At 39.3% G+C, this 24,204-nt stretch overlaps 1 protein-coding gene across 2 annotated transcripts in view; it reads left to right on the forward strand.

The window, feature by feature from the left end:
* The window catches only part of LDLRAD4 (low density lipoprotein receptor class A domain containing 4), a gene marked incomplete at both ends in the record, with an annotated part of 57,995 nt that extends 44,779 nt beyond the window's left edge, over nucleotides 1-13,216 (forward strand). The window contains 2 exons of one of the 2 annotated variants that reach the window (XM_084252033.1): nucleotides 11,400-11,453; nucleotides 12,686-13,216. In XM_084252033.1, the coding sequence (XP_084108159.1) occupies nucleotides 11,400-11,453; nucleotides 12,686-13,216 (585 nt within the window). The remainder of the gene's footprint in view (nucleotides 1-11,399; nucleotides 11,454-12,685) is intronic. The other variant, XM_084252034.1, reaches the window with a different exon arrangement.
* Nucleotides 13,217-24,204: the final 10,988 nt, after the last annotated feature.

A 24,204-nucleotide genomic window follows, 5' to 3' on the forward strand; every position in this document is an offset into this window, starting at 1 on the left:
CAATCAATGTAATCCAACACATAAACAAAAAGAAATATAAAAACCATATGATAATATCAATAGATGCTGAGAAAGCATTCGACAAAGTACAATAACCATTTATGATAAAGGCCTTTAAAATTCTCGGGATACAAGGAACATACCTCAACATCATAACGGCCATCTATGACAAGCCCACAGCCAATATCATTCTCAATGGTGAAAAACTGAAGTATTCCCATTAAGATCTGGAACAAGACAAGGATGTCCACTCTCACCACTGCTTTTCAACATAATACTGGAAGTCCTAGCCAGAGCAATAAGACAAGAGAAAGATATACAAGGAATCGAAATAGGCAAGGAAGAAGTCAAACTATCACTATTTGCGGATGATATGATATTATATATAGAGAACCCCAAAAACTCCACAGAAAAACTAATTCAACTAATCAATCAGTTTAATAAAGTGGCAGGATACAAAATCAATGAAAAAAATCAGTAGCCTTCCTATACACAAACAGTAAATCTGAAGAAGAAGAAATCAAGAAAACCATTCCTTTTATTATTGAAACAAAAAAAAATCAAATACTTAGGAACAAACCCAAAAAAAGAAGTAAAGGGCCTGTACAAAGAAAACTATAAAACACTGTTAAAAGAAATAGAAGTAGACACAAAGCAATGGAAAGACATCCCCTGCTCATGGATCAGAAGAATTAGCATTATCAAAATGGCCATCCTACCAAAAGTAATTTACAGATTCAATGCTATTCCAATTAAAATTTCAATGTTATTCTTCAAAGAAACAGAAAAAATATTGATGAAATTCATATGGAGCCACCAAAAACCCCGAATAGCCAAAACCCTCCTGAAAAAAAAAAGAAGGGAATGGAGACATCACTCTCCCAGACTTCAAACTATACTACCAAGCCATAAAAATCAAAACTGCATGGTACTGGAACCAGAACAGACACATGGACCAATGGAACCGAACAGAAAACCCAGAAATAAACCCACAGAGTTATGGTCAACTAATCTTTGACAAAGGAGCAAAGAATATACACTGGAGCAAAGAAAGTTTGTTCAATAAATGGTGCTGGGAAAACTGGGTCGCTGCATGCAAAAGAATGAAGCTTGACCTCACACCATGCACAAAACCAACTCAAAATGGATTAAAGAACTAGACATAAGACCAGAAACCATAAAATATATAGAAGGAAATATAGGCAAAACACTACATGACATGCACCTCAAAGACATCTTTACAGATGCATCTCCCAAAGCAGTGATAGTGAAGGCAAAGATAAACAGCTGGGACTACATCAAATTAAAGAGCTTCTGCACAGCAAAAGAGACAATAACAAAAACAAAGAGAAACCCCACCAACTGGGAGAACATTTTTGCACACAACACTAATGATAAAGGACTGGTAACAAAAATCTACGAAAAGCTGATGAGACTCAACAAAAACAAAGAACATAATCCAGTCAAAAAATGGGCAGAAGAGCTAAAAAGAAACTTCTCTGAAGAGGAAATACAAATGGCCAACAGGCATATGAAAAAATGTTCAACATAACTTGCGATCAGGGAAATGCAAATCAAAACTACAATCAGATACCATCTTACACCAGTGAGAATGGCACATATTAAAAAAACTAGCAACAACAAATGTTGGCAAGGATGTGGAGAGAAAGGAACTTTCCTGCACTGCCAGTGGGAGTGCAAACTGGTCCAACCACTATGGAAAGCTGTGTGGAGATTCCTCAACCTACTAAAGATAGAGCTTCCATATGATCCAGCAATTCCACTCCTAGGTATTTACCCAAAGGACACAGAAACATCAATTCCAAAGAGCACCTGCACCCCTATGTTTAGAGCATTACAATTTATAATAGCTAAGCTTTGGAAACAACCCAAATGCCCAAAAATAGATAACTGGATCAAGAAGATGTGGTCCATATACACAATGGAATATTACTCAGCAATCAAAAAAGATAAACACACGCAGTTTGCAGCAACATGGATGGAACTGGAAGCAATCATGCTCTGCGAAATAAGCCAGAAAGAAAAAGAAAAATACCACATGGTCTCACTCATAACAGGAATCTAGAAAACCTAAATATGGACCAGGAAAAAGAATAACTATAAGAAAGAAAAAAATCAAAATCAACAAACAACTATGAACCAGAGACACTCTTTGGTGGGGGGAGGAGAGATTGGGGTCAAAATCGGGGTTGCAATTGTATGGGGAATATTTAAATTTAAAAAAAGGATGTGCACATTGAGGAAAAAACCAGCAGCATACAGAGACCTAGTTATCTTCAGGGCTAGCGCTCATCAGCCTATCCACAGCATCACAGTCCTTGCAAAGTCGGGTGTAACAAAACCAGACTTGGCCAGGCCACGAGTCCCCAATATCCCAATACAAGCACCCCTAAGAGATGTCCACCAGCACCAGTGATACAGTGGCCCACGGTGCAGAACAAATTCGAAAGCAAACAACAGTGAAAATGAAAAATACAAAGTCAAGCAAGCCTTCTGGGGAATGACACACCACAAAAAAAAAAAAAATCAGCCACCAGAACTCAACACTGACATGGAAGAATTTCTCTGCCTGACAGAGAATTCTGCAGAAAGCAATGAAAATAGAAGTGATGAAATGGAGGAATGAATCATACTCTCGAAGATACAGATAAAAAAAGAACCAAAAAAAGCAAAGGAACATGATGGACAAAGGAAAAAGAATGAAGACACATTTTGAGAAATATCTGACACCATGAGGAAAGAAAATATAAGTTATAGGAATTATAGAAGGGGAAGAGAGAGACAAAGGAACTGAGAACATATTCCAGGAAATAATTAAAGAGAGGTTCCTGAATATGAAGAAGGAAATGAAAACAGAAAATAGAGGAAGCTAGAAGAACACTGAATTACCACAATGATAGGAGAACTAACTACAAGACACGTAATAGGCCTCCAAACATCCAAAACAAAGGAAAAATAATGAAGATGACAAGGGGCAAGAAACAGATAACTTATAAAGGAAAAACAATTAGGCTGACATGAGACTTCTCTGAAGAATCACCATGGGCAAGAAGAGAATGGAGCAACATATTTAAAAAGCTCCAAGATAGAATATTCCAGCCAAGAATACTTTATCCTGGGGCCTCCCTGGTGGCACAAGGGGTTAAGACACAGCACTATGAAGCCATCCACAGCCTCTGTAGCATAAGTTCGATCCCCCACCAGGGAGGTGACCCACATGACACAGCAGACCTCTCCTGCCTCACCCACTGCTCTCCTCAGCAGTGTCTTTCAGTGGATCTGCCTGTTCTGTTCCCCACTGTCTTTGGATCCTCTCACTCCCCACACCTCTGATCTATACCCCAGTTCTTGTATGCATAAATAAATAAGTCTTTGAAAAAAAAAGAATACTTTATCCTGCAAAATTCTCCTTCCTATATGAAGGAAAAATAAGGACCTTCTCAAACAAATAAAACATTCAGAAATTTGCTACTACTAAACCCCCACTCCAAGAAATATTACAAGAAGCCTTAAAATATAAACCAACAGAAGAATGAACTGGAAGAACTGAACAAGGTAAGGAATACAAACATAAAACTATAAACAAAATGGCAACTATAGACACTCATGTATGAATAATGATCTTAAATGTAAATGGACTAAATTCATCAGTTAAAAGACACAGAGTAGCCTCATTGGATAAGAAAACAGAACCCAACTTTGTGCTGTCTCCAGGAAACACACCTAAGAGCCAAAGATAAGCATAGATTAAAAATAAAGGGCTAGAAAATAATTCTACAAGCAAATGGCCCCCAAAAGAAGGAAGGGGTAGCCACACTTATATCATATAAAATAGACTTCAAACTAAAAAAGGTAACAAGAGACACGGATAGTCACTACATAATCATCAAGGGGACAGTACACCAGGAAGTTATAATACTAATCAATATCTATGCACCCAATGAAGGAGCACCAAAATATATTAGACAATTACTTTCAAATCTGAAAAAAGACATTGGAGAAAATATGTACGTGGTAGACTTCAACACCCCACTGTCACCAAAGGACAGATCAATTAGACAAAATATAGGAAAAGCCTTAAACAAAGACATAGAACACATGGGCCAAAAGACATCTATAGGACACTGCATTCAAAAAGCACTGAATAGGGCCTCCCCTGGTGGCACAGCGGTTGAGCGCTGGGTTGCAAAGCTGCCCGCAGCCTCTGCAGTGCTGGTTTGATCCCCAGCCGCTGGGCGAGGGTCCCACATGGTGCTCAGACCTCTCCTGCCTCGCCCGCTGCTCCCCTCAGCAGTGTATTTCGTCAGTCTGCCTGTTCTCTTCCCCGCTCTGGTGAATTCTCTCACCCTCCCACGCTTCTGACTGCACCCAGTGCTTGTATAAATAAATAAATAAATCTTAAAAAAAAAAAAAAGCACTGAATACACATTCTTCTCAAGTGCACATGTATCATTCTCCAGGATAGATCATCTACTGGGACGCCAGACAAATATCAGCAAATACACGAAGATCAAAAACATACTAAACCATCTTCTCTGACCATAAAGGCATCAAACTAGAAATCAACAATGAAAAGAAAGCAAGGACCCTACCTCGCCCATTACATGGAGAATAAAGAACATGCTGCTGAAAGACCACTGTATCAATGAAGAAATCAAAAAAGAAATTAATAAATACATCAAGACAAATGACAAAGAAGATACAATTTTCCAGAATATATGGGACACAGCAAAAGCAGTATAAGAGGAAAGTATATAGCAATAGACCCAAATAAAGAAACAAGAGTCCAAATAAAACCTAATCTCCCATCTCAAAAAACTAGAAAAAGAACAACAAAAGACCCAAAAAACAGTAAAATAAAAGGAAATAATAAAAATTCAAAAGAAATAAATAGAAATATAAAAAGATGATCCAAAATATTTATGAAAACAAAAGGTGGTTCTTTGAAAAAAACAGACAAGACACTAGTTAGGCTCACAAAGATAAAAAAGGGGGACAATTCAAAAAGAATCACAAATGAAAGAGGAATAATTACAATAGACACAGCAAAAATCCAGAGGATAATCAGAGATTACTATGAAGTTATATGCAAACCATTTCAACAATCTGGGTGAGATGGACAAAGTTTTAAAACTATACCCAAGGCTGAATAAAGAAGAAACCAAAACCAGGTATTCATATCAATGTATTCATATCAATAGATGCTGAGAAAGTATTTGATAAAGTCCAATATCCATTTATGATGGAAGTCCTTGAAATTTTTGGAATAGAAGGAACATAGCTCAACATAATAAAATCCATATATGACAAACCTACAGCCAATATTTTAATGGTGAGAAACTAAAAGCCTTCCCTTTAAGATCAGAAAGAAGATAAATATGTCCATTCTCACCACTGCTTTTCAATATAATACTGAAGTCCTCGCTAGAGCAATTAAGCAAGAGAAAGACATACAAGGAATCCAAATAGGGAAAGAAGAAGTAAAACTATTACTTTTCACAGATGATATAATAATATATATGGAGAACCCTAAAAACTCCGTAGAAAAATTAATTAAAACAATAAACCAGTTTAGTGAAGTAGCAAGTAACAAAATCAACACACAAAAATCAGTAGCCTTCTTATATGCAAACAATATATCTGAAGAAGAAGAAATCAAGAAAAACATCCCATTCACAATTGTACCAAAAAAAATTAAATACCTGGGAATAAACCTCACAAAGGATTTTACCTCCTATACAAAGGCCTATACAAAGAAAACTACAAAACATTGACAAAAGAAATAGAAGAAGATACACAGAAATGGGAAGACATTCCCTGCTCATGGATTGGCAAAATTAACATGATCAAAATAGTCATTCTATCAAAAACAATTTACAGATTTGGTGCAATTGCAATAAAAATCTCAATGGCATGCTTCAAAGATAGAACAAATGTTGATGAAATTCATATGGAACCACAAAAAACCTTGAATAGCCAAAGTGCTCCTGACAAGAAAAAGGAAGAATGGAGACATTACACTCCCAGACTTCAAACTATACTCCAAAGCCATAATAATTAAAACAGTATGGTGCTGAAAAATAAATAGACACACAGACCTATAGAAACAAATTGAAAACCCAGACATGAAGCCACACATGTATGGACAACTAACCTATGACAAAGGAGCAAAGAATATGCACTGCAACAATGACAGTCTCTTCAGTAAATGGTGATGGGAGAGCTGGACCACTACATGCAAAAGAATGAAACTAGATTACTAGCTCACACCATACATAAAGATCAACTCAAAATGGATAATGGACCTGTATGTAAGACCTGAAACCTTACAATACATAGAAGAAAAGATAGGCAAAATACTTCATGACATACATCTCAGAAACATCTTTAAAGATTCATCCCCCTAAGCAAAGAAAATGAAAGAAAAGATAAACAGCTGGGACTACATCAAACTGAAAAGCTTCTGTACAACAAGAGACAATAACCAAGATGAACAGACACCCCACAAATGATAAGAAATTATTTGCACTCCACAAAACTTTTAAGGGACTAATGTAAAAGATTTACACAACTCAACAAAAACAAAATAAAAAATGCAGTCAAAAATTGGATGGAAGAGGGCCTCCCTGGTGGCGCAGTGGGTTGAGCGCAGTGCTGTGAATCTGTCCACAGCCTCATAAGAGTGGGTTCAATTCCCGTCTGGCCAGGGAGATTCCCATATGGCATGGCAGACCTCTCCTGTCACACCCACTGCTCCCCTCAGCAGTGTATTTCAGTTGTCTGCCTGTTCTGCTCCCCGCTCTGTCACTGATGAATCCTCTCCCCTCCAGCACCTCTGGCCTGTACCCCAGCTCTTGTATAAAAATAAATAAATCTTAAAAAAAAATTGGACAGAAGGGCTGATAAGACGCTTCTCCAAAGAGGAAATGTAGATTTCCAAGAGGCACTTGAAAAAAAAATGCTCAGCACCATTTATAATCAGGGAAATGCAAATCAAAACCACAATAAGATATCATGTCACACCAGTAAGAATGACCTACATTAAGAAAAACTAACAGCAACAATTACTGGAGAGGATGTAGAGGAAAAGGAACCCTTTTACATTGCTGGTTGAAATGCAAAGTGGTCCAACCACTATTAAAAGCTATGTGAAAGACCCTCAAATTACTAAAAATGGATCTACCGTATGACCCAGAAATTCCACTCCTAGCAATCTACCCAAAGGACACAAAAGCTTTAATTCAAAAGGAAACCTGCACTCCTATGTTTCATTGCAGCACTCTTTACAATAACTAAAATATGGAAACAACCTAAATACCCAAAAACAGATGACTGGATCAAGAAGATGTCTTGGTGGTGGTAATTTTATGGGGACAACAGCCAAGAAGAGAAATCAAACATTGCAAAAAGCAAACAACATTGTAAAAATATAAAAATTAAAAATGGGGGGGGGGAGAAAAAAACAATAAATGGATCTCCCATTCAACCAGTAATTTCATTCCTACCCATCTATCCAAAAAATTTAAAAACACTAATTCAAAATGAAATTTGTACACCTATGTTTATTGCAGCACATTTACTATAGCTAAACTATGGAAACTATCTAAGTGCCCCAAAACAGAGGAGGGAATCAAGAAGATGTGGTGAAATACTACTCGGTTATCAAAAAGGTAAACTCATGCCAGTTGTAGTAATGGATGGAACTTGAAAGAATAATGCTAAGTGAAATAAGTCAGGAGAAAGATAAATAGTAGATGGTGTTACTAATATGTGGAATATAAATTAATAATATAATATAATATAAATTAATGGATAAAGACAAGCTGAAAAACCCTTGATAGCTGATTACAGAGCTGAGACACCAAGTGGTGGAGAGGCTAGGAGAGGAGAAGAACAGGGAGGGAGGAAGGCATATTGGTCTGTGGTGGTGAAATATGGGTGAGTTGGCGGTGGGTGCTCTGTGGTGGTCATACTGATGGGGCACCCCAATATTACGTCAGTTAAAAATAAATTAATTAAATTTTAAAAATTAAGCATAGAGTTACATAAGCATAGAGTTACATAAAATAGAAACTGGAAGAGGTAGTCATACATTCCTGTTTATAGCAACATTATTCCCAATAGCCAAAAGGTAGAAACAACCAAAATATCTTACCAGTCGATGAATGAATATATAATGGAATATTACTCAGCCTTAAAATGGAGTGAAATACTGGCATATGCTACAATGTGGGTCAACCTTAGACACAGTATGTCAAGTAAAACATAATATATGTGTCCTCAAAAGAACAAATAATATATAATTATATGTAATATATAATTATATGAGATACCTTAAACAGTTAAATTTATAGACACAGAAAGTGCAATGGTGACTACCATGGCTGAGGGAAGGAAGAAATTGGGAGTTTAATTTAGTTTAATGGGTGTTTTAGCACGGGAAAATGAAAAAGTCCTGCGATATATGGTGGTGATAATTGCATGAGACCACGAATGCCCTTAAACCCATAGAACAGTCTGTTTATCAATGTTTAAAATGGTGAATTTTATGTTATACATATTTACCACAATAAAAAAAAATAGAATGTGTCGGTTTTTATTTCCCATCTACTACCCACCCACTTCCAAAAGTTCCACATGGTCAAAATTGAAAGGGAAAAAAATCTGGCCATCTAACACATCGTGATTGTTGACATCATATAGACAAACATTGGAGGGGGTGAGTCCCTGGTGGCCTAGGGGTTAAGTCTCAGTGCTATCACCACTGTGGCCTGAGTTCAGTTACAGCCAGGGAGCTCACCCACATATGGCACAGCAGACCTCTCCTGTCTTGCCTGGTGCGCTCCTCAGAAGTGTACTTTGGTCAGTCTGCCTGTTCTGTTCCCCACTCTGTCTCTGGTGAATTCTCTCACCCCGTGCACCTCTGGCTGACACCCCAGTTCTTCTGTGCATAAATAAATAAATAAATCTTTTTTTAAAAAAAGACAATTATTATTAAGATCCTTTTTTTTTAAATCTTTAATGCAGATGTTTTTAGTGTAAAGCAGATTCAACTTACAAGAAATTTTTCTGTCAATATGGCTTCTCATTGATCATTCAGAAAGAGGAAAATACAAAGCAGATGCTTAAGGGTAAAAGAGTCTAAAAATACATGTCTTCAAGCCTGAAGATTTGGAGCCATCCTATATCCCTTTGCCACAAGATGTAGATTTCAGTAGAGCTCCTGGATGACCAGCTAGGTCCTCTGGATGGTCCAAGACATTGATAGGTCTGGATCCTAGTGGCTGCTAGGGAGGCCAGCACACTATCCTTTTGTAACAAGGTAATCCCCAAGGAAAGGGAAGGTTCCAGGTTCCCGGCCCCACCCAAGGAAGTGTAGAACTGAGCAGCGAGGAGAAACTGAAGAAGACAGGGAGAACGAAGGGAGGAGATGAAGAAGAAGACCTGGAGGAGACACAAGTTGCCAAGACATGTGAAGAAGCTGTGTTTGCTTCTTGGCCTGGGACTTGTACCAGGGATTTAGGGGACATGGAAGGAGACACTTAGAAGAGACATGAGTGAGAGACCCATGGGGAGGCTGACAATGGCAGGCTTTACTGTGACTTGGGTTTTGATTTTACCCTTTTCTTCCCAGACTTGCCTGGACCCTTATGCCCCTTTCCTATGGGTCCCGACCAGAAGGTGCCTTAGACTTGTGGCAAGCTTTTGGGCCTCAGTGGCCAACCCTGTTTGGCTGGGCATTTACCCATGAGAGGATGAGTAACTTGGGATGTTTCATGTGAAAACTATTTTATCTATTCTTTCCCTTCTCTTCTGTCTATTGCATACTAATTGTGTTAAAGTTCCTTCTTATGCACTAAGAGTATGTTTGTCTTTATGCAGTGGATAGCAAAACTCATTTAGAGCAGACAGATTTGGAGGTCCCAGGATGCCCCTCACCCTGCCCTGTAACACTTTTTGATTCAAATCATTGGAGAATGCTGAGTATACATGTACACATGTGTGCATGCATGTGTGTATGTGCTTTATGGTAAATCTAGGCTTAGAGACCCTATCAGAGAGGAACCCTCTCCTTTGTAATGTTGCTGTGGACCAGGCTCTGCCACCATCTTGTAGATTCAGAAGAAAAACGTGGCAACTTACTCAGAAATGGTCAAACATACATGACAGTAACTACATTAGCAGACAACAAATAACAATGTACTCCTTCACAACAAAGATTTTATTTGAGAATAAGAGAGAGAGAGATGACCCAAAAGTTTATCACAAAGTCAAATGTGCTAAAGCTGTTTCTTTTAACCTGTCTACCCATGACATCAAAAGAAGCACTGCATTGTCTAGATAACTTGTGCTGATATTTGTGCTCATGGTGATTTCATAAGTGGACAGCTAATTGCTAGGCTGAGCTAATGATTTAAGAGCATAGTCATTATGCAGCTGTGTGTCTATGTTCTGTGTAGCTCTGGGGTTTTGTTGAAATCAAATGGTGAAGAGCCCAGGAGCAGAACTTTCTGTAAGGAGACTTATGGTGAATGGTGGTTTAAGAATCAGCTCCCCACCTATGAGAAAGGTCCTGAGGAAATCTGAAGATGTAATCACTGGCATTCGGGGATGAAGTATTGAGGGATATAGACAAGGGGACCTCACATCTTTGTAGTCAGCTATTCACAGTCTCCCAGGTGACATGTTGAAGTGCTTCAGAAACAAGTTTATGATATTAAAAATGACCCTTGATGATGCTGACAGTGTATCTGTCACCTTGTCAGTCTAGCCAAATACTTTTGAAAAAAGGTGTTAAAGAACTAGATGTGGTGTTAAGGAACATGCCCCCAAGTCACATCTGCCTGTGAATATACAGCCTGAAGAATAAATTCATTAGAAGACACTTGAAAGGCATTCAGGTTTTGGAAATTCACCTTGAAAGCTATGCCTGAGCAGTGCTCAGTATGCCTCAGCAGTGCTTTTCTGCTGCTGCTGCTGAACTCAGGGCTGGCTGGTGCATGGTGGGGGTGCACACTTGGCGGGGAGGGGAGGCCTCTGCATGAGGGCTTAAGCTACCCTCCCCATATCTAGGTAGTGAGTGACTATGGCCTGATGACCATTTTGAATGATATAGATTGAAAAATATTTGACTTCGGATCTATATCATATCCAATCTATTTAAAATCTGTTATGGCTGGAACCAGAACTTTCTAACTCCCCCATTAGTCACAACTCTCCATTTAGATTTTAGGTATAAAAAGAGAGCAGTTCTTCTTGTTCTGTATTTTAAACAGGTCTGCTACTGTAAAAGAGGGATGAGATCCCTTGATTTCAGGTGCTGCTGATTGAAACTAATGATTTTCTTGTGATGTTTCTTGCACTCCTACCCACTCCAGGAAGGGCATCTGTGGCCTTCAGACAGCTCGAGGTCTCGACCAGGTGCTTCAGAGGTAAGGGATGGGCAGGTGAAGTGTGGGTGGCAGGGGCTGACTACTGAACCCCACCTGTGTAGGAGAGGGAAGGAAGGAAACAAACCCCTTCAACAAAATTGATATTACAGCATAGGTTAGGAAATGACACATTTAAATTAAGGCATATGGCTATAGCTGGTTTAAAAGGTGAGGGGGATTTTCCCTAGAATCTCCTAGGGATTATTTGTGCTAGCGGTCTTTACAGAAAACATGTTGAGAATCAGTGATCTTTACATGATCCGATAAGCTGCTAATAATAATGAGGCCTGGCAGATTGGCATCATTGTTTATAAATATCACACTATGATGCAGTCCCACATCTTCAAGTTTAATAGTATTTTTTTTAATAATAGCTGTTTGCCTTTAAGTTTAAAATAAGAATAATGTCAGTGGATACACATATATACATACACACACTCACAAAATATATATTTCCTCTTGAGGAAACTTGGATAGTGGAATAGATGGAAGATTATGTAAGAAGTACTTCAATTCATTTTAGAAAAAAAATATATAATCACATTTACTTTGGATGAAATATAAAACTTTTTTCATATCAGTTACTAAAAAAAAATACAGGAAACTTTTATCCAGAAAAAAAAAAAAACCTGGAAAAATCTAGAAATCAGAAAGAATAAAAAGGCACTTGTTCCATATTTTTTTTAAAGCTAGAGCAGCAAGCTTCAATAAATATCCATAAATTGACCCAATACTTCATGTCTTCTACAGATACCATTATAGGCAGTTGTAGCTTATATTTACAGTGAAGACTGTGAACCACTTCCCATTCTTCTAATAAGGTAGGGATCTGGCACAACCGAGGAGGCAGGCCTCAGCCCTCTTACTTTGTAGGTAATGGAGTGGAGCCTGGACCAGGCCATGCGCATCCACAGAGCCTCTTCCACTCTGTTGCTGTTGACTACACTCTGGAAAGTACTCCTGTTCTACTGGAAAACTGTTCAATGATAAACTTATAGGTAGCACACACAATAACTCCCATTACACCCAGATTTTTAGTCAGCCACAATTCTCTATGGTTGTGGAGATTCATCCCAGCCAGGTGAATCATAGGAGGAACAACAAAACTTCATTTTTTTTCTTAGAATAGTCTTCTCTGTTTTGTCAGGGAAATTTGTCATATGGTAAGAATTTCCTTGGCACTATTAAGTTTGTGGTCATTACTATACCATGAACCTCTCCTTTCTTTGCAGACCATGTACACCCCTCGGCCCAGGGACAGGTTTGCTGCCCCTTCCTTTATGCAGAGGGATCGGTTCAGCCGCTTCCAGCCCACCTACCCCTACGTGCAGCAGGAGATTGACCTTCCTCCTACTATCTCCCTGTCTGATGGGGAGGAGCCGCCTCCTTACCAGGGGCCCTGCACTCTACAACTCCGGGACCCTGAACAGCAGATGGAACTCAACAGAGAATCTGTGAGGGCCCCTCCCAACCGAACCATATTTGACAGTGATTTGATCGACATTTCTGTGTACAGTGGGGGCCCGTGCCCACCCAGCAGCAACTCGGGCATCAGTGCCAGCACCTGCAGCAGTAACGGAAGGATGGAGGGGCCACCCCCAACATACAGCGAGGTGATGGGCCACCACCCAGGCTCTTCTTTCTTCCATCACCAGCACAGCCATGCACACAGGGGGAGCAGACTGCCGTTTCAGCAGGACAGCCCTGGGGACACAGGGGCACCTATCCAGGGCAAAGATAGGAAGCCTGGGAACCTTGTCTGACCCCAGTGTTTATTCAAGCTGAGAAAGGAGATAAGGAGGGAAGAAGACCCTCTGCTCCACTCAATGTTACTCAGTTTTACGTGCTATAGCCAAGTAAAACCAAATGTGCAAACATGGTCTGTTTCTGATTCCTTTTAGGGGAATTGCATGCAAACAAGACTGAAATAACACAAACTTTGATCTGATCTGACTGCAAAAAGTGTTAATTTGGGGATCGCCATTAGGACAGGGTGGTTTGGCAGAGGGTGGGCATGGGGATGTTGAAAAGGGATGCTTTAAAAATATCATGAAATAAAACCCATACAGGTATTTGACTTATTTAATTATGAAAGGAGACTTTGCAGAGATAGAGGCCAGAATGGCCTGTTTTATAATTATTGGAATGAAGAAGAAAGAGTTTTTATATATTATCATGGGGCAGAATAGGCCAGTTTGCTTTTTCTCCCAAGGTGTGGAACTTTTATTTTGTTTTAAAAATATGATTCAGAATTCCTGTTTTGTGTGCCAAGATATAAAGTGGAGAAGCTAGATGAATGCAAGGAGTTACTTTGTGTTGTGATGATGTGTTTTTAAAAGTTGCACTATCTAAATGTTTATATATGAGGGAAATGTTTTAAGTGAAATTCTGTATGTTCTGTATGTCTTTTTACCTGTGGATTATTATTAGGCCCAAGGAATACCCTGGAGTGTTCCCCGTAATCATGCAAGAAAAGACATTCGATGGTGTAGCCTAATATAGGCTGACTTACGTAAAACAAGAAAATCATTTTTGTTGCAAGAATTTGCAGCAGATAGCAGTGCATCACTGAAGCATTTGGAGGACATTTGGGTGGGAGATAGGAAATACTAAATTCCAGCATTTCTGATTTGTTATTCTGCTAGTCTTAGGTTGTATTTTTACTTAAAATGAACCCAACAGCACCAGGCTGCCCTTAGCCTCCACAGTGTAACTCCTTCAGTAATTTTGATTTTTTTCATTATAGCATGAAATATAACTTTGTGCAATAAATCATTTAAAATGCAAGGTGATTATTTTTAATAATGGGATATGTGACTTGTCAATGTATCCCATTGTCTCTTTCCCTCCCAAGATAGTTCACTTCAGTCCTGAATGCTGCTTGGCATATCAGGCTCTTGGTTCCTCCCAGCCCTGTGCTCCTGGGTGTAAGCAAAACAGCTCTTCCTGCTCAGGAAGCCCTTGTGCTGAGGGAGGCACACCAAGCCTTCTGCATGAAGATAAGCCATTGCACTCGCTTGTGCAACGTTCCTGGAGGAATGTGTTACCCCAAACCCAGCTAAGCTCAGCCTTGGTGATGCGACTAGAACAGATGGTTAGTGAAAAGCAGGGCAGGAGTGATTTTAAAAGCACAGGACAAAAAGCACAACATACAGTTCAAATGCAACTAGAAAACTAACTAATTATAATTAGTCATAGTTTCAATATTCCTTCTAATTACAAACATTTATTCTTACATAAAATAAACCACTTTCCTCCCTGGACATAAGCATCTAACTTTGTAACAGCAGCAGCCAGTATGTCCAATGCCGCCCCAAAACAGGCCTTGTTGAGCAAGTGGCCTGCCCTGTGCAGTGAGTTCCACATGGCCTCTGCATGTTGCTGTGGGTGGGAGGGTGGAGTGACTGTGGTTTAACCCCAAATTAGCAGGCATGCACTGATGTGTCTTTGGGCCTCTGCAGCAGCTTATCGATGAGGTGGCTGTGCTGTTGGCTGAGAGCTGGAGAGACTGTTCTGAACCATAGTCCTGTCTATGCACTGTGCCCTCTGCTCCTTTCTCCTGTTTCTTTTAGTCAGTAGGTCGTTTTTCTGATCTTGCTTTGAGGATGGGAATTGTCTTAGATTCATCTGTCTCACACAGTAACATCCACAGAACTAGTCAAGCTGTTAAAAGAAAAAAAATTGGGGCAGCAGTTGTCACTCCTGCTTTACAACTTATGTGGAATTGTGTGTGTATATGCTGAGACTGCAGTAGGGGTTCCAAATGGGACACAGCCCTGAATCTTGACTTGGAACCAGAGTTGCCTTCTACTACCCAGAGGCCTCCTGACAGGTCTGCTAGCAACTAGCCTGTGCACCTCTATTGGAGGAAGTTGGGGACCTCCATAGCATGGCACCCAGCCCCCACAGCATGGCACCCAGCCCCCAAAAAAGGCACCCAGCCACTATGTAGTCAAGATTAGGGAGTGCATAAATTGATCCTAGAACAGGACTCAGGTGAATTGCTGATCAGGTGATCCCTCAGCTGTGAGAAGGTTAGCTAATTATTTCATCATTCCAAACCTTGCCTGCAACCTTTTTGGTTGTCCTATACTACTATATTATCAGTTCTGTACTATAGCCTTTCTAGTCATCTACCTTTCCCTTTAGCCAGAAACATGGGCACAAGCTTTGATTGCTTCCTTATCTATTTCCCCTACCTTATTTTCAATGCATCATCAAATCTTATAGATTTAGTCCTCAAAAGAACAAGCTCATATCTATTGCACAATTGCCTGCAATTTTGATAAAGCAGGTGAGCCCAACTCTGTAACTCTAGCTCAAAATGGTTTTACAATCCTTACCTGCTACAAAAAAAAATAGCTCTGATCAGAAACTTCTAAATTCCTTAGTCGTGTTACAAATATTTTTGTCTGTCCCAGGGACTTCCAGGAGTATGAACCCCAAGGCAGGTTGAGTCCCATTTGGGGGAATACAATGTTCAAGCATTTGTTTGCTTTTCCAGAAAACATAGTTTTTTGTCAAAACACTGAAGCAGTCCTTAGTGCAAAAGATATTTTGCTAAAGTAATTATGCATTTAAAAAGATGACTTACTCTTCATGTCCCTGACTAAGATTTAGTGTTAAAGCAGCTTGACAAGTACACCCTCCATCCATTCCCACCACACTTACACATGACACACAATCCACAATACATTTAATGACAGCAGAGCATATTTCAAACTTAGAAGGACTCATGTGATCTATCCATATATCCACTAAAGTTCAAACTTTGGGGAGAGGAAATAAGGGCCAACACTAAGTCAGCTGGGGGCCATGAGCACACCTTCTGTACCTTTATTTCATCTTCCTAAGAATAGGAAGGGCTCAGAAGGCAGGCACTGTTAGAAAGCTTCTCTGATCTAGAAGAATCCACTCAAAACCCTGACTTCTACTACCAGTAGTTGTAACCTTGATAGGGATGGTTCTGTATCTCCCATCTTCTCCATTGGAAGAGTCCTGGCATAATGCCCTGCAGCACCATCCTCAGGCCTAAACTGGTTCATAGCACAGAGACACACTTCTGGACCCTGCCCCTCAAAAGAAGGTTCCTCTCCTCCTGGCTAATGCTGTTCTGAGCCACACTGCAGTAGGACACAGGGCTGCCAACCCACCATGCACTTCCCGGCCTTCCCGATGCCCTAGTGTTTGAGCTGGTGCTGCTGCTTGTGCTTGTTACTCAGCAGGCAACATTAACTCTGTGTTAATTGGTATATGTTGATTTTCCTTAAAATTTCCAAAATTTAGCAGTATATAAATGAAAAATAACTAGGAAAGCTATTTCCTTTTTGTTAACTTTTTGGTTGTTATCTACACGACTAAAACCAGAAATACACTAGTGCTTGGTGCCAACCCTTTGTAAGATGACATTGTTCCCAAGCTCTGCCAGTGTCCTCAGCTGGTGCTTACCCTTGCCTCGATGACTAGGCCTTGGCCAATTCAGATAAAATAACCTGATTGGATGACAAGTTGGCAAGTCTCCCCTCCATAGCACGAGGAATCCTGTGTCTAATGGTGGCACACCAAAGTCACAAATTAAGAAATTTGCTTTCACTCCAGATCCCAGCTGATAGTCACCCTGCTCTTCTCACTCGCTGGTTCTACAGCCCGACTCAGCAGAGATAAGAGGCAGGTCAGAGGATGACGAGTGCTCTCCTGACCTCTATTGTTTAGGAATCAGGATTTCAACTTAGGTTACTTTAATACCCTAAGTGTTAACATCTTTTGCATAAAGTTTAAATATCGATGAGGGTTAGACAGTCATGTGCTGCTGCTGCTGCTGCTGCTCTGCTTTACAGGTTGCTGCCTCTGGAAACTATTATTTTTGAGCAGGTAGGCCTTGCCTGTCTTCCTTTCCTCCTCTTTCCTTCAGAGATATGTGCTTGTTTCTGTGTGGTGTGGTAGGGGATTAGCAGTCTACAGATTACCTATACTCTATACATGTATATTACCCAGACCCAGATCATTTCCAAGAGCTTGCATGTCAGTAGGTTTTAAGCAACCAAGGCATCTCCTGTCTGATGTCAGCAGATCTAGGACAGAACCTCCACCACCATGCCCTGCTCCCCACCTTTGTTGTGCCTCACTTACAATGGTGCTTTTTCAGTTGTCTGTCTTTTCTTATGTTTTTATGTGTAAGGTGCTGTATATAACTTGAATATATTATGCACATATCCTACCCAATGGGTAGAACAACAAATTGTTAATATTGTAATATAATGTATAGATGATATCAATTTTAACAGAAATGGCATAGAATTTGTGGATGCCTATGTGCTTTGTCCTCTTTTGTAAGAAAATTTACAAATGGATGCATCAGATGAAAGTCTATGTAGTTTATTTTCCTATTAAATATCAATATTGTAACATAAGGGAAAGAAGTCTGAATAAACAAGTCACAGTTTATGACCAGCATATGTATAGCAATTCAAAGTTACATTTTTGCTGGGAAAACTTTTTTTAAAATAATTTTTAAAAATCCCACAGTTTTTTGGTTGCCACTAGATGCTTCTTATTTCAATCTCTGTAGTAACAGTTGGACCAGTGTTAGTTATAGTCAGAAAAAAATGTTGATTTTTCAGCTTGCTTTATGAGAAAACATTATCTCTTGTAGAATAATGATGTCTGACCCCAGTGAAAAGTGCACATTTTTGTTAAAATTACAGAATGTATGTCAGATTAAGTGAATTGACCTGCAGCAGAGAAATTTGTTCAATACAGAGGCATTAATGACCATCTGTGTCCCAAGTTCCTCTGTGCCTTTGTCTTTACAAGTTATGACGGTGGGCCAGTGAATTCACAGTAGTTATTAAGGGAAAGAATACCTCAGGAAATGTAAATCCACTTAAGAGAAGACTCTACTCTTAGAAAAAAATGTTTTGTTCTGGGTTATCTATCTTAGAAGAGAATTGGCCATCAGCCAGTCAAGTGAAAATCTTAAATCGTTACTATTGGTGTCTTATGGTGACCTTGACATAAAAAGTAGACAAGGTTTTGCCATTTTCAGTTGCACTTTATGTCACATATCCCACACAGCATCTACTTCCAACTCGGTTTTTTAATATCTAATTGTGGCCTATGCATTTACCTTTGAGTATTCTAATTTTAAAAAGGAGAAAAAAGCCTATGTTCACTGAAATCTTTCTTGAATCATGGGTGTGGGCATCCTCTCCAGCATTGTCCACAAAGGCAATCAGTGAAATTTTGCCATGGATCAGCATTTCAAATTCATTCTGTCACTAGAGGATTTTAATTCTAATAAATTCCATGGTTTTTACTTGCTCTATGAAATACTGATGAAACATAACCCTATCCTCCAGAAAACAAATGATTACTGATTATTCTGAAGCTAAAAATGGCTCTACTGGCGCAACTCTTAATGCTGAATGAACTAAAAGTCAATCCTTCTTTTGTTATCTGTTTTTGGAAGACCCATGAAGAGACCATTGTCTTGTATGTTCTCAGCCCAACCATCTCCACTGTCTGCTCCACTGTAAGTTGCAGGGGCTCCCTCGTGGCTCAGCATTAAGAACCAAGGCTCATTACTGTCAGAAATGACACTCCCATTTGTCCAGGTTCAATCTCTTGGAAGAATTGTTGAGAAAAATTGTCATCACAGAATTTCTAGACTCAGAGGTACTAAAATTTTACTACATCATTGCTTCTTCTCTATAGAAATAACTGAGGCTTAAATTACCACTAATAATTCTGGTTCATTTTAATGTGTATATTACTATTTTTCGTTTCATGTTTCAAAAATCACTCTAATTGTATACTTGTCTTGTTTAAAGCTATTTTAAAATATTTACAATACTATTCACAGCATTTAGTTCATTTAATTTTTATTATAAAGCAGTCTTAACTTAAAAAAACTGTATTTGAACTTATCAATAATTATTCATGTAAGCTATGATAATCAGAAACCATTAAAGTTTTTTTAACAGCCATTTGTGCTCACTTTTCAACATAATTCCCAGTTACATACGGAAGAAGATTTTCCAACTGTTGTGTATCTGCCTCTTTTAACTGAGCAATGGTGAGGTAGTTCTTAGACCTAAGGTCTGTAATTGCAATACTTTTAAAGAAAGATGTTGCTCTAAGTGCTGTTTGTTAGTTATGAAATCAGCTTTTTAGGCTTGTTCTTAATGCTGTGGTCAAACCATAGCTCAAAATCATTAAAAATAATGAATGACATTTTTGTCTCCTGGGTTGGTTTTTTGGGTTTTTTGTTTTGTTTTGTTTTGTTTTGGTAATGGTTCAAAAACAGAGCACTCCTGGGTTGGGGGGAATTTCATGTGTTTATTAAACTGCATTTCACAGAAACATGTCTCCTTGATTCCCTAGCTAGCTTTCCCATTCAACTTTTATTCATCTGGTCTTTTGGAAAATCATTATATTAGCTATGAACAACACTGGTCATGTCAGATTATAGGATTCTTTTCTCCATTCTATACGACATGCAGGGTTTATCTTTGGTTCTTATGGGAGGAGGAACTGAAAACTGCCTCACCTGTGCTGAGGCTCCATGAAGTTTGTGGTTGTCTTCATGTTTCTGAGTGACTGCCCCAAAGAAGCTGAAGTAGACTCAGCCCACAACATAATCAGGGCCCAACAATGAGAACTACTGGGTGATGCAACAGAGCCTCAAAGGGTAAAGTCCTTGGCATTGGAGATTTTCAGTCCATAAAAAGTAGCAAAAGGACTCTAAATCTCCTACATTGAGAGATCAATATAATATCACTAGGCTACAAATTAGTGTATGGATTCACAGATGACATATATATGTATAAAACCTCATACAATCTTTAGCATGGTAGTAAGAAATGCCATTTATTTTTGCATTTCTATGTTTTAGCAATGGACTATGGAAGCCAATGAACTTTGGAAAATGAAGTCTGAAAAATACCAGCTAAATAATTGCATAGGCCCAAAATTCTAGTCATAGCACTTGATTTAGGTTCTGAATTGAGACTTTGGAAAGGGGATTAAAATGCTAGTAAGGAGTGAAAGAGCTATCAGAAAAGAATTTCTTTCCCTTAAAACAGCAAATAGCCCCTGATAAATCACACTATGCTCTGTAAAAAGTCTCTTATGCAGCACATCATTCAAGAAATACTGCATATTCTCAAAATTTGCTATCTCTGAGTGAAGATTAGCAAACTTTTTTAAACTTTATCTTACAGATAAAGTTCTGCCCAAAGAAATGAGCAGACTCAGGGCTTTAGATTCCTACTGATGGCTGATTTAGTTAACCCTAGGATCCACTTGTCAAAACAAGCAGCATCTTCCTCCTGGCCCCCACCATGAAGAGTCTACGCCAAGGATTCCATGGTAGCTACCTTATTGTGAGGTTCCCTGAAAACAAGACTGAGCCAACAGTCTGTACATGGGCACTGGCCTCCATTCTGGGCCATGGGGCACAGGTGTGAGAACAGAAGGATAGGAGGCAAGAACACCTCTCCACTGTCGGGAGGACCCTTTGGGATTATCATCCCAGCCCCAGGCATTGGACAGAGCAAGCTCTGAAGACCAAAAGTCCTGAGGCACACACACACCATGAGTGACTAGAGGTTGTCCCCCTTGGGCTGAAGTGACAGTGACAAATAAGTATAGAGCTGGCTTTCAGGCTTTTTTGACAGTGCCCCCCTCGCCCCCCACCCCCACACACAGGTGGATGCTTAAAGCTCCAGGAACTACAAGCCAGAGAGAGAACTGCCAGCTTCTAATCCCACTGATTTCCCAGAGAGGCTGACACAGGCCCAGGCACACAGATTCCAGCAACCTCTCCAGGATGACAGTGGGATTCTGCCTGGGCATCTTTGTACCTTGACCTTGGAAGGAGTGGGGAAAAGGAGACTCTCTACTGAACTTCAGTGCTAACCCACTCATCCACAGCAGACCCCACCCCTCCTTTTTTTTTTAATTTGTGTTGGTTTTTTTTTTAAGATTTATTTATTTATTATTTATACAAGCACTGGGTACAGTCAGAAGCAACCCCACCCCTCCTTTCTTTGAACATCTTGTTTTGTCTGTTAGCTTGTCAGTGAAAGTGCTGCCAACGCTGAAGCAGAATCTCCCAGTAACCCATACATAGTCTAGAACAAAATACAGTGAGCCTATTATTTAGAACATAATTAGATTTCTTCATTACACCATTTTGATCTGTTTTTGCTCTGAGCGAATTCTAATTAAGATACACATTTTAAGACGGCAGCCAGAAAATTAAAACTGCATTTGTATAGTTCTGTTTTAATGTCATGTTTCTGTCCAGACTTTAGCTTTTGCCTTAATAATGCAAGCTTTATTCACCCAACTTTACACTCACTTTTTAAAGATTTATTTTTATTTATACAAGAACTGGGGTACAGGTCAGAGGCATGGGAGGGTGAGAGGATTCATCAGAGACAGAGTGGGGAACAGAACAGGCAGACAGACCAAAGACAATGATGAGGGGAGCAGCGGGCAAGACGGGAGAGTTCTACCACACCATGTGGTATCTCCCTGGCTGGCTGGGATAGCTTCACAGTGCTGAACTCAACCCACTGTGCCACCAGGGAGGCCCTACACTCACTTTTTTAAAAAATCAAATCAGAACTGTAAGAGCTAATTTCAATGATTTGAGCATAGCATGTGGTGACTGAAATACACCTTTTCAAAAGGCCTCACTGGGTACTACCTGTGCATGTACCTGCATAGTTACAAACCTGAAAAATTTGCAGTATTTAGAGTAGCTCCTGTATAACTTACCTAGTTAACAAAGCCATCTGCATATATACTGCTCTACTTCACTAATGGTACAGGGCAACTGTAAGCACAAAATGCCCCATCAAATAGAACAGGCACACTTGGAAATCAAAATACAAATGCTCCTCTCAGTGGCTGCCCACCACCCCATCTCCTCATCTGCTCTGCTTCTATCCAAACGGGCACTGCTTGTCACCCCCCAACTCTGTCATGGACTTTGAGGTGACTTAACATCTATCCCACTTCTTTTTTATTTCTCCCTTAGAGTTGAAAACTTTGAAGCCTACAGACCCAGGTGACTCAAGAATTAGGCTTCACCTCAAGTTAATGTCCCTGAGGGGTAATGGCCATTGAATGTCAATATACAACAGGGACATTGATGGGAAGACTGGAAAAGGGAGTGTGCTTGCCCTGAAGGGACCTCAAGAAGGGAGCTGTGCGAAATTGAAGCAGTAATCAAAGCACTCCCCAAAAACAAAATCCCAGGCCCAGACGGCTTCACAAATGAATTCTACCAAACAATCAGCAGTGAATTAGTGCCTATCCTACACAAACTCTTTCAAAAAATTGAAAAAGAAGGAATACTACCAAATACGTTCTGCGAAGCAAACATTACACTAATACCAAAACCCAACAAAGACAGCACAAAAAAAGAAAATTACAGGCCAATCTCCCTAATGGACAATAATGCAAAAATCCTCAACAAAATCCTTGCAAACAGAATCCAACAATGCATCCACAAGATAATTCACCACGACCAAGTAGAATTTATTCCAGGGACACATGGAGGGTTCAACATCCGAAAATCAATCAACGTAATCCAACACATCAACAAAAAAAATATAAAAACCATATAATAATACCCATAGATGCTGAGAAAGCTTTGACAAAGTACAACACCCACTTATAATAAAGGCCTTTGAAATTCTCAGGATACAAGGAACATACCTCAACATCATAACGGCCATCTATGACAAGCCCACAGCCAATATCATTCTCAATGGTGACAAGCTGAAAGCATTCCCATTAAGATCTGGAACAAGACAAGGATATCCACTCTCACCACTGCTTTTCAAAATAATACTGGAAGTCCTAGCCAGAGTAATAGACAAGAGAAAGACATACAAGGAATCGAAATAGGCAAGGAAGAAGTCAAAGTATCACTATTTGTGGATGATACGATATGATAATATACATAGAGAAGCCCAAAACTCCACAGAAAAACTAATTCATGTAATCAATCAGTTTAGTAAAGTGGCAGGATACAAAATCAATGAAAAAAATCAGTAGCCTTTCTATACACAAACAATAAATCTGAAGAAGAAGAAATCAAGAAAACCATTCCTTTTATTATTGAAACAAAAAAAAAATCAAATACTTGGGAATAAACCTAAAAAAAGAAGTAAAGGACCTATACAAAGAAAACTATAAAACACTGTTAAAAGAAATAGAAGTAGATACAAAGAAATGGAAAGATATCCCCTGCTCATGGATCGGAAGAATTAACATTATCAAAATGGCCATCCTACCAAAAGCAATCTGCAGATTCAATGCTATTCCAATTAAAATTTCAATGTTATTCTTCAAAGAAACAGAAAAAATATTGCTGAAATTCATATGGAGCCACCAAAAACCCAGAATAGCCAAAACCCTCCTGAAAAAAAAAGAAGGGAATGGAGGCATCACGCTCCCAGACTTCAAACTATATTACAAAGCCATAATAATCAAAACTGCATGGTATTGGAACCAGAACAGACACATGGACCAATGGAACTGAATATAAAACCCATAAATAAACCCACAAATTTATGGTCAACTAATCTTTGACAAAGGAGCAAAGAATATACACTGGAGCAAAGAAAGTTTGTTCAATAAATTGTGCTGGGAAAACTGGGTCGCTGCATGCAAAAGAATGAAGCTTGACCACTACCTCACACCATGAACATAAACCAACTCAAAATGGATTAAA

Source organism: Talpa europaea, assembly GCF_964194135.1.
Source record: "Talpa europaea genome assembly, chromosome: 13".
Taxonomy (NCBI): Eukaryota; Metazoa; Chordata; class Mammalia; order Eulipotyphla; family Talpidae; genus Talpa; species Talpa europaea.